Source organism: Platalea leucorodia, assembly GCF_965183815.1.
Source record: "Platalea leucorodia genome assembly, chromosome: 2".
In the NCBI taxonomy this organism is placed as follows: domain Eukaryota; kingdom Metazoa; phylum Chordata; class Aves; order Pelecaniformes; family Threskiornithidae; genus Platalea; species Platalea leucorodia.
Window position 1 is genome coordinate 29740023 of NC_138824.1, and position 12130 is coordinate 29752152.

Consider the following 12130-nt stretch of genomic DNA (forward strand, 5'->3'; position numbering starts at 1 on the left):
CAGCTCTCTCTTGTTCTCTCCCCTTCACTAACTCCTGCATCCCCAGCCACTTTGATAATGCCAGGGAGCAAGGAAACATATTTATGTCGCACATGGCAGAGACCACATGATTAGGTTATTAGCAGCCCCTCTCAGTTGCCCCATATATCTGTTACATAGCACCTCCTCTATGAATACAATGTTATCGCTCAACGCACCTCTCCCAGGACCCTTGTGTAGCTGGGAAAGGCAGAGGCAGCAACAACATGAGCAGAGAAGGAGACCTCCTTCTTCATACTGCTGGGTCGTGGACACACCACCAGTCCGGCTCTGAGCAGGGACCAAGGGGAAGCGATCCCAGGGGCTGGCTGAGTAGTGCTGTGCGGGCCATAAAGCTGCATGGTATTTTCAGCAGCAAGTCACGTTGGTATCCTTTGGCACCATGTATATCTGGAAGGGTGTTAAAACCATGTAACATGTCACTCTTCACAAGCCCAGAGGCAAGCAATATACATCCAGCTGCCTCCAAGCATCCCAAGCAAGGCTTCATTTAGTCTGCACTTCTGTTTGAAAACAGCCCGGGGCTGTCCTTCAATGTATCTGTGTTCAGCAGTTGGCGGCTAATTCGATATAGATCTGCACTGCTTGTATTTCAGACAGAAGTGAGACAACATTTTGCCTTTTGCTTACTGCAAGTAGAAGCAGCTTTCTATTACTTCACACTGTTATTTTATTATCCCAAAGTGCTGCAGGCAGATTATAGGACATGGAGAATTAATGAGTCCTGAACTGAGGAAGTGGCGGTCTATGTACAGGCAGGACATGAAAAATGAGACAAGAGGAAAAATAAAAAGATGGGGAGTGAGAAAGGAGGAGACAACAGTGTGCTTGGAGACTAATTGCACAGACACATTTTAATAGGCTTTAGAATTGTATTGGGGTTTTATTGTAATTCTAATATGGTTCAAGCTAATATTTAATTCATGTTTGTTGCATAACTGACATACACAGAATTAAAAAAAAAAGGATAATTAAGCTCAAAGGCTTATGTCAACCTCAGATGCCAAAATGAGGACTGTACCCTCCCTAAGCTCCCTCTATAGTCAATAAAATGAGAGGTCTGAAGTGTGTCTCTCCCTAGCTGTTTTCTAGAGATGAAGCCTACAGAAACCACACTCCTCATGTAGGACCCTCGGCTACATGCCTAAAAAAAAGGGATGAATATGAGTCTCTCTATGTGTTCTCAGGGGCAAGCTGAATAACCTTTTGTCCTCCCTCTGATGCCTTTCTTTCTTAGAATTTCTTTGTCTTGAATCTAGCTCTTAAGAACAAAAATAACAGTGTTAGTAAAATCGTTAATATTTTCAAAACATTAGCACAAACCATTTCGATTCATGGCATGTACTGGTAAGGGGCTTATTTTGTATTACAAAATACATTTTTCTTCCTTATAGTCAGCTACTTAGGATACTAAATTCTGAAGTTTCTATAAGTCTTTTAAGCTTTTTAGACTACTGTACACAACAAATGTTCCCTTTGACAAGATCATGCATTAGAAAAATTAAGTACCAAAATAAACATCTCCTGGGTCATGCAGACTCTCTGGACATTAAGCAACTTCGTTCCTTCCCATTCTTTCCATCCCTGTTTTAAACATCCTGAGTATTGGCTTCTATCAGTTCCCTTGGAAGATGATTTCCCCATTAGGTTAACTCAAGCATAAAGCACTCATGGGCTTTAATGGTGACAGACTGGGGCCATACTGGGGCTCAGAGGTTCCAGGCCAATTACATGGTCTTGCAGCAAGCTATTTCCTCTGATAGATATCACATTATAGATAAAAGGAAAGAGACATTCAGGACAGAAACTGAACAAATGGAGGACTGTTCCCTTTACAGGCACATAATGAGGAAAAAAATGATCAAAAAGGGTATTGAAGCAGTGGGAGGTACTGAAAAGGAAGGCTCATCGCTCAGTCAAAAGACACATCAGTCTGCAAAGAATTTGTGCTCAACGGTCAGCCCACCAGCAAAGAGGAGCTCTGAACATGTCAAGAGACATTAAAATAGGAATGTAGAAGCTTGAGATAAACGTGGGACCTCAATTCCCATTAGTGCCGTTGAAGGATCAGGACTGTGCGTTATTGGAGAGCGTAAGACCATCACAAGCACAAACGATCCTGAGCAATCCTCTGAGATCAGCCTGCACTACTCATTACTGATTAGTAGTAATACAGAGCCTCAAAATACCCAAGAAAGGGAAATAGCCCACTGAATACCAGTAAGTAGCTGCCAGCACAACTTTCAGTTATTGAGTATGGTATATAAAAACGCTCGAAACCTGTTTCTTTGGGTAAGAAGCATGACTATGTTACATCTCTGAATCACACAAGCAACGTAGCTACACCACGTCTCACTGTGCTTAGGTTACTTCGGCATGCTGATCAGCCATGGCACAGCATCACGTTAACATAGCTACAGCGGTGACATCTATGCTAATAAACAAATGCGCTCAAGAGAACCGTCTGGGACTGAGGCCAGCTGTCATGAAACAGTCTGCACCTGTACCATTAAAACCTCCTGCCTTCCAAAACAGACTGTCAAGTGGTCTGCTGGGAGCGGTCCCTGGGCCATGGTAACGTGGTAAAACAAGTCCCTGGCCCACGGTAAAACATACCCAAGAATCACATGGGAGAGAGCTAGATGGCCCCATCCAAACTGATGCCATCAACCATTTTAAGTATTCAGCAATATGGACAACTCTGTCCTGGTGCTCAGGGACACCCTCACTGCTGTTTAATGCACTTGCATGGCTGTAACTAGGGTTTCTGAGCCAGGCAGCATCTCCACAAGACAGTCTGCTGTGTAAAACGAACACACGTCTCTCAAGTTATTCTAACATGATACTACACCACAATATGCCCAAGGTCTCCATTGCCAGGACTCCTTAATTGCCTCCCAAAATGAAATCGTGGAAATACAGCTCTTCTGCTGTCTGCATCTTCCGCTTGCCTCGGACTGACGGAATGGCTCCTGCTGGATTCACGTTTCCCCTGCCTTTTCTACCTAGCATTGTTTCAGATTTCATCGTTTCATATTAAGAGCTGTATTTAACAGCGTCTTTGCCTTCCCTCCCCCAGAAAGTGCTCCACAGGGCACACAGGAGGATTTTATAGCAGTTAAAGCACAATGTGTGAGTCAGAAGATTTAGCTTTGTAGCTCTGTCTTGGGTTTCTTCTCACCGAATTCCTGTGGGTCAGATTACAATCTGCTTCACTAGCATCAGTCCAATGCAAATCCATTACCTTCCCTGTACTTCTACTTCTGTAATCAAGACAACTGCAATGGAATAACGCAGAGCATCTTGTCTTAAAACACCTTGCTCTGCATTTCTAGTCAAGTGATGAAGTCGGATGATGGATTCCCATCCCTCAGCTGTAACTACCACACTCAAGAGCTTATTACCAACAACAGTGCTCGAGGCCCCATGTGAGAGACATCATCATCATTGTATAAGGATGAAGGGTTGTTTGTAATCTTTCAAAAAGCATCTGATGGGGCAGGACCGCACTGTGCGTTAGTGAGCACACCTGCCTGCGCACCCCGCTCACCACTTGTTCACAGAGCGCTCCCCAGAGGGACGCATCAGGACTCAGGTGGCACGTACCTGCCCCTCCAAAGCCAGCGGGTGTGTCACCCTCCCAGGGTCCCGTCACTCTGAACTAATAACACAAGCAGCCTAACTTAGAGCAAACACCTAACCTCCACACAGCTACAGTTAGCTGAGGTGAACCTCACTGCTTGCTGGGACCTAGCCATCACGGGTGTCAGCACAGACCTCCTGGCCACCAGAATATGATTTAAAATCTGTTTCAACCTCACTTTCAGTGCCTAGCCTCAGTGCCACATGCTAGCAGGTCTGCCTGCCCTGAGATTCAACCAAACAGCTTCACTCCACTGATTAAATCTGGTTAGAAATAGTCCCTCAACCCCAATTTGTGACAAATAGCTCAACTTTATATTATTTGAATGTTAAACCAGAGACAAGTTGTCTACCTTGGCACATCTGGAATGATAGATATATAGGAAGTGAAAGTCTCGGCAAAAAAAAAAAGAAACCACAAGCTAAAAACAGGCCTTAAAATAGGTTTCAGCAGCAGTGATTTCTGTTCCTGAGAGTTTCTCATAGATGGATGAAATATGTGACAAGAGACTGACATGTCATATTGAAGGACTACCATAGAGATGACAAAGTCATAAACGTTGAATCCCTTCAAGCTAGAAACACGTGACACAAAAACAACCTCTCACCCCAATAAACCATTGAACTATTAATTTGATAATTTAAGCAACCCATTCTGACTGAGGACACACATGAATTACGATTTTCTTAATACTTTTTCCCTTAAGTGGGGTACACCCTCTTTTTTACAGGCTGCCTTGTCTCCTATTAGCAACTGTATATTCTACTTTAGAGTCTCGCACATTTTACAGAACTGCAATAAAGAAAGAATTTTTGTATCTACTTAACAGATAAGTTAACAGAGGCTCAAATAATTTGTGATTTGGCCAGGGTTACACATGCAGCTAGTGAGAACCACAAGGAAAACCAACAAACAAGTATAGCGCAGTCAAAAAATTAACATAATCTCTGCAAAATTAATTTGAGGGATAGAACCACCGGAAAAAATGAAAAGGAGGGAACACTCCCCCGAATACAACTGTAACCAAACAGTAATGGATTTGGCTAAACAAATGTTAAAAATAGCTGCTGCATGGTACAGTGCCCTAAGCTTCAAGCATCTTTTGTTTATCTGTTTTGCAATAGGTTTCTCTATATATCATTGAACTGTTCCTTGGCATTTGTTTGCTATCAAAGAGACAGTATAATTTTCCTTCTTCCTAAAATTCATCAAATACTCAGCAATTAACTACTAATTAATTCAGTCTGCATCATCAATATTTAGGTTTTTAACTTCTTATACAGAAAAAAGAAGCCTTGTACTTCAATAATGTCTCCCCACTTTCTTTAAAAAGATAAATTATTTGAAATATAAATGGAAAAGTTGTAAATTCAAATAATTTAAAAGTTATAACTTGTCAAAACTTTAAATGACTTCTAAGTGAGGAGGAGAAAACTAAAGGTTTAGGCAAACTTTGATACCATTAGTAAGTTAATGATTAAAGTGTGATCCCTTTAAGACATGGGGTCTCACAGCTGTCTATGGGAACAAGTGAAGTTCTGCTGGGAATTGTCACATATATTGAAATCTTCATCAATGCCAGCTGTCTCACTGAAGTGTTATGCTCCGTTAAGGCATATACACTTGACAAATTGGAGGGAGCATTCCTACAGAAGTAGTCCTTGAACACAGCTAATGGAACCAAATAAAAGTTTAGGAATCAAAAATTTAAGACTTTAGGTCTGAGAAGCTACCTGTTTTCCATGTGCACTATGCGTCACTTGGGATATCAGTCCTGCACACAATGAATTCAGCTGATGCTTTGCCCTTGACATCAGTGGTAGCAAGAATCTGTCTCGTTGCTTCAAAATTACATGTCTAACAACTTCTAAAATTGTTTTAGTTTGTCATCTTCAGAGTTTCGGCCCCAAAAAACTCTGCTCTGCTCTTCAGACTAAGGATAGTGAAATAATGGTATCTGCATGGCTTGTAAAACCAAGACAATTTGAAACTCAACACTTCTATGACTCATTTTACGTAGCTTAGTATTAAATTTTCTAGCTTTTTTTGTTTTGCTTTACAATTTACCTACAGTTCTTTAAACATACATATTGCTCCTCCCTTCAATTTCTTTCTTCCACTTGTTTTCCCCTCTGTTTGCTTTCTAATCAAAACTCAAAGACAGACCACTTTCTTCTTCCTAAAATGTCAGGGTTTATAGTACAAATCCACTAGTAAAATTATTACCACAGAAAGTTCTCTGTCTCAAATACTTCTGGGCTAAAAGATTTCAGTAGCAGATAAAATAAGGTTTTTATACTAAAAAGCCCAAAAATACATTTCCCGAGAAGACACAATTTGTACAGGCAAAATCTCTAAGATGAAGGATGGTCAAACTCTTTCGAATCTCATTAATAAACAGCCAATATAAATTAATTGGCTTATATGTTCTACTCCCTTTATTTAGGCACTTGACAACACCAGCTCAATCCATTCTTATTGGATTCAGGAACACAAAATACACTATTTTTGTTCAGCAGCCTCTTTGCCAACCCCATTTACCGAGGCGAACGCAGTAAGAGGAAGGTATTTTCCAATGGATTAGGGAAATGAAGGCTTCAAACTGTAACCAATCTTGCCTGTAGCACAGAGTTTTGCCTACTCTTGTAGCTGGAAGCCACAGCAAAACCTTAAGGAACATATGCCCCATAGAGTACTTGATGTATTAGATTGGTTAGCTGCTATAAGCAGCTTCAGAGGTACAGGCTCCGTGTAAGAGCTCACACATCATTACATACGATCATCAAGATGACAAGGGCTTGCAGCGCCTGGATTTACTACAGTCACTACCCACTATTGTTCCCCGAGTGACAAAAAGGGACCACTTGATGTAAAACTGTTACTGAATTAGTTTGACAGTTGTCTCTCCTTGTACTTTCAGAGGATGGCAGCTGAACTTCAAAATAGTTATTTTTTTTTTTTTTTTTTTACTATTGAATAATTGGAGAAAAAGGAAAACAGCTCGATTTATCAATAGCTATGATGGAACTGAGACAAAGCAAAAAGCAGACCTTCTGGTAAGAGGGAAAAGCAAGTGCTGCGAACAGTTGGTTTGGTGAGAAAGCTGAAATATAAACATTGTGAAAGAGACATACGCAACATGTTTATCAGACTAAAATAGCTGCTAAACAGAACTAAAAATAATAATTGAAATGCAGAGACCCATTGCTTTTCAAAATAAACTTCAGCGCAAAGCACTGCAGTTATTAATTGCCATATGTCATTGTTCAAATTCCTCAGACAGACTCTTCTGCTAACCTGCACCTTCCAGTGTCAAGCCTGGGACAGGGATGCTTCATAAAATCATCAGCTTTAGCACCTCATCAACACCAGACACAAGCAGCTGTCATGCTGGCCACTGAGGTCTGAAGGCTAATGTCAGCAGCTGGGTCGAATCCTTCCAAGCGCCCCTCCCAAGGAAACCCAGGTTTTTCTATTCTGGATAAACACAGCAAAATAAGAGTTACTTGACCCATCAATGATTTTTTGAGCTTTGAACCAGCCATGAATTCACTGGTTATTTTGTCTTCCTTTTGCCTATATTCCCTGAAGATGAACTAAAACCCTGTTATCCCACTATCTGGAAAGAGGCTTGGATTTTTTCCTTTAAGCTCATGTCACATAAAACATTTTAAAACTCTCCCCATCAGGTGTGTCCACAATACTACAACTATTTAAGGTGATGGAAAAAGTCCTTAACTTCCCAGACCACAGAAGAGATTAAAAAAAAAATATATATTTGAATTAATAGCTGGATGTATGAAAAAGATTGCCATATTCCATTTCCACCTTATTTTTTAAATTTGTAATATCGCTACTTCAGTTTTGGTGCCGTGCACCTGACACCACTTTGCAAAAAAGGATTGTCTTTACAGTTTTGTTATGCTCTCAGTCTCATACATCAGCGCAGTGCCCTGATGCAACAGTAGGTGCTATTATTCACCAGTATCGGTCTGAGATTAGGGTATCGTCTTTTTACCTGAATCTCAGCATGTGCTGTTAACAGTAGGAAGAAGGAAAAGAGTCAAAGAAAGAACAGGAACGCTGTCTGACCTTGTTGCAAAGGGAAGTATTTGTCTATGCGTACACCCTTGTGCCCATCCAACAGAGTAGTGACCAAAGGAGATACACTAGACAAGGAGCGGGGAGAAATACAGTTGGGAAAGCAAGGAGGAAGGAGAATGAAGATCTAGGAGAGAACAGTGTTAACAGGAGAGGGCAGCCTCCTTTTGTCCTTCTAGAGCCAGAGAAGGAGCAAAGGCTCACTGTCGCTCCCGACCAGATGGCACGGCAGCAGCATGTAGGACAGGCTGGAAAGCACTTCCCTCTCACTCCCACAGAGATGGGCTGAAGGTGGGAGCTGAATGGGGGATCCCATGGATCATCCTTGCAGCTCCATGATGTTAAAAGAAGTCACCAAACTAACAAGCATAGCACAACCTCTGGCAGCGGGGTCACGAAGTCAGGAAAAAAAGTCATTCTCCTTGACTCTTATATGACACTTACAGGTTGGACAATGACCAGCCAAGTTTACAGCACTTAATAGGTCAGTACGATGAGTATCATGACAACAGCAACCCAATTTCAGGGTGCCTACAAACCTAACCTGCTTTTGTGGCTCTCTGATGGTCCTTCTAAGGAGTCAGCTCTGTCTGCCTGATGTTGTCCGGGTGTCACTGCCACAGGGACAGCATAGGTAGCTGGGCACGCTTCCAGACTAACCTCAACACAAGTTATCCTGGGATACAGGGATGGTGTGGCACCAAGCCCTGACCAATGTGTCTACAGCCCATAAAGCACAGCGCTGGGCCCCGCCGCTGAGGCAGCACAACGTGCTTTGGAGCTCAAACTTCAAGCTCATGGCCACGATCTCTCAGTATCTTCCTCCCCATGTGTAGAAGGAGCACGATGGGGAGCTTTCCCTTACTCAAGCGAAGGAGAAGGTAAATTCCCCGGGGCTTTCTAAGCAGGGTGATGCCCCACGCAGGAGCGCTCCCCGTCTCCCCGGGGGATCGCACAGGACCCCCAGCCCCGGGGGAACCATCGGGCCCAGCGGGGTGCTGCCCGGGGTGCAGCCCCGGCTGTCGGAGCGAGGCTCAGCCCAGGGGACACCGCCGCACCCGCGACCCCAGCCCCAGCCCCGCCGCTGCCGGGACGCGCTCGGCGGCGGCCGCCGGCAACAAGTGCAGCCGCCGGGCGGGCGCCCCGGCCCGGGAGGGAGCTCCCCAGCGCTTCGCCGCCACCGCCCGGCCCGTCCCGGGGGGGAAGGTAAGAGCCCCCCGCCACTCACCCGCCCGTCTCGGCTCCTGAGTCCACGCAGTCGTCCTCGCCGCCGGGATGCTTCTCCATGGCGGCGGCGGCGGCGGCGGCGGCGGCGGCGGCGGCGGCGGGGCTCCGCGCCCGCCCTCCCGCGGGGGAGCGGCGGCTGCCGCGACCTGCCTCTGCCTCTGCCGCCGCCGCTCCGCCGACTGGGAGAGGCCGCGGCTGCCGCCGCCCGGCCCGCCCCGGCCCGCCTGCCCGGGGCTCGGAGCCGCTCCTCCGGCCCGGCCTCCCCCTCCCCGCCCGTGGCGGGCACCGACCCCCCTTCCCCTCTCCCGCCGCCCGCCTGCCGGGGGGAGCCCGGTCGGAGGGGAGGGAGGGGGCCCGCCTCGCCCGGTTCCCTGAAAGTACCCCCGTCCCGCAGAGAAAACCTTTCATCCGCGCTTGTCGACAGGCCACCCCGTTTAGGTGGTCGCATTTTATGAAACTACTTCAGCACCTTCATTACATCCCTTTTGTTTTTCCGGTTGGAAGAAGGGCTGAGAGGTGCTGCACCCCATACCCAGTGAAAGTTAAGAGAGCCTGTTGGATGGACGTCCTCACTACCCATATGTTTTTGGAGCATCTGCTGTTACAGCCTTTTATTTGAAGTCTTTCGCTGTGCTGAGCTTTCTCCAGCCTCCCTTAGTGCTGCCTGGCACTTGCTCATTCCATCAAACATAATCATTTTGAAATTATGCATGGAAGTGGACAGGGGATGGTTTTCCAACCCCATGAGAATTTCTGTAATGATGACAAAAAATGACGTGACGCAAAAGGAGCATTTTGAATGCTGCCTGTGAAGAAATGCTGATGTAGAAAGCCTACCGGTAGCGGGGCAGTTGTATTCAATAACGTGAGCACGCAGTGAACAGTTGTGGGTGAGCTCCTGCATTCTGTGCATGTCACGCGTGCCCGTCTGTTTTGTATTTGGAGGTGAACACCTCTCTGTTTCTCCATCACTTAACGTAAACAAAATATTCACCCACATAGGTGTGAACCAATCTCTTACTCAGACAAAAAATTAAGTCTCTAATCCACTTGGCCATTCAGGCTGTCGCAGATGACAAGAGAAGGGGACAGAACCGATTTGTTAGCTTGTGTCTCCAAGCTGGGAGACCAGCACTTGTGTCTCTTCTGGATCAGGTTCAAGCACAGAACTTGGGGGTGGTGTTCTGTGTTCCCCACAGTCTAGATATTCTGGGGCAATTAAAAAAATAAATCTACCCCAGAACTGGGAAACCCTTTCCATTAACGTTTTGTGGAAAATATCAGGTTTGATGAATTCAAATTTTCTCTTCAAAATTCTCCAACTAGCAAATTACTGTCAACTGCGGGAGATGGCCACTTGCAGAAAGTGATCACAAGTAAAAAAAAGTTTTTTTAAAAATAATTATTTTATTCTGCTCTTTATTATTTGTGCCTTACAAGAAAGAAGAAAAACAGTGAAAATCTCAATATTTGAAATACAAAATGGACCAGAACGTAAAAATATACTGCACAAGACAATCTTACGTTGGCATAAGAGTGCTAAACTGGTTTAGTTTGCCACCAGTACTTTTTTAGCTATGTCTACATGGTATGACATTGACGTCCTTCATTTCAAGATACATTTGTGCTTGTCAGTGGTACATTAAGCCATGTATAGGCATACAGCAGCACAAATTAATAGTAACATCTAACATTGTTTAACAGGCTCACGTTGGGTGTAGTTCATGCCACTGTTGTCCTTAATAGTGTGTGGCCCTGGTTCTCTAAAATAATCTGGATGTGGGTAGGATGCTTGTAAAACCAAAGGAAAGGAGAACACCTTGACCTTGGGAAGAGCTGTCAAGGTGTCGTTAGCATAGTGTAGGAACAACGAGCGGGCACCAAAACCAGAAATGCTTATTACGAAACTGGTGAATTCCCACCGCTCTGCTGTGAAGAGACGTCGGGCTCGCGTGCAGTCCTGTGGCCTCTCGGCATCACAGGAGGTCAGTCCATCGTGGTTCTCCAGTGATCTTTAGAAGAAACTTTCAGCCTCTACTATTCATCAAGAATAAGAGAAAAATCATTGTATAGGAAAGCTGGTATTTAATCTGTTTCGAATATCTGGCTAGGTTTGCATATATGTCATTTTGAAAGCAGTATAAATGATTTTTCAGTTTATGTGGAGGATTTCGCATAGACGTTACCATAAATATAAGGCTTTAGATATGGAATAAGCCCCTTTAGTTACAACCCTTCTTCTGTCTTTTCCCCCAGTGAGTTGCTAAAAGCTAGTTTGGACAAAATACTGTAAAAAGTGCTCATACAGAACAGTCCTGTACAGGCACCTACGTAGGAGTTCAGAATATACAGAAACAAACTGTTCTATCCTTTGTGACTGGTAAACTGCCATCCAAACCAATTTACTCACAAAATTAAATGCATGCAATTTCTTTTAGGACTGGGACTAAAAGGCTGTGCCTGGCTATGAAAGTAACTGTGGCATGAGCTGGTTCTCAGCTTGCTCATATTTCCATCATCACATTCAGGTAAGAGGCATTAACGTGTTTTCAGAGATAATGTGATGTTAAGAGATTTGTCCAAGGCCAGAGAGAGGCAAAACTGAGACATGAATTCAGTATATCTTGATTCCCAGCTTGGGCCTCTGTTTTGGGAGCAGGTAAATCTTTATTCTCCATCAACTGCCCTGGCAGTGGAGGACCCTGAGCCCCCTAAAGGAGGTAGCGCTAGTCTGCGTTCCCAGAACTGGACAGACCTTGCTGCCTCTCTGATTCTTAGTCTACACGCATGCATTTATTTCGTTAGTGCAACTGTGCTTAAAAGCAGGTCACTTCCATTTGCTTCCAAATGTGATTTCAAAGTGAAATAAATTGACTCTAGCCACTGCTGAACTGATTTAAGATGTAACCAAACCTCCTTAAATATTTAGAAATAGGTTTAGTTAAATTGATACATTTCTGTATGTAAAATTTTAGGTGGTCAGCTAATAGATCTTTTCCATCTCTGACTTTTATTATTCTAGTTAGTTATGTTTAAGCGCTGGCATATGAGAGGATCTGGAATAGATTTTATGCTGCATTTAAGATTAATTTATTCCATCTGTCCCAGGGAGGGAAAAAA

At 44.2% G+C, this 12130-nt stretch overlaps 1 protein-coding gene across 1 annotated transcript in view; it reads right to left on the reverse strand.

Moving 5' to 3' along the window:
- The window catches only part of FAM124A (family with sequence similarity 124 member A), a gene marked incomplete at both ends in the record, with an annotated part of 41840 nt that extends 32770 nt beyond the window's left edge, over nucleotides 1–9070 (reverse strand). The window contains one exon of the mRNA XM_082333816.1: nucleotides 9012–9070. Within this exon, the coding sequence (XP_082189942.1) occupies nucleotides 9012–9070 (59 nt within the window). The remainder of the gene's footprint in view (nucleotides 1–9011) is intronic.
- Between the last annotated feature and the right edge of the window lie 3060 nt (nucleotides 9071–12130).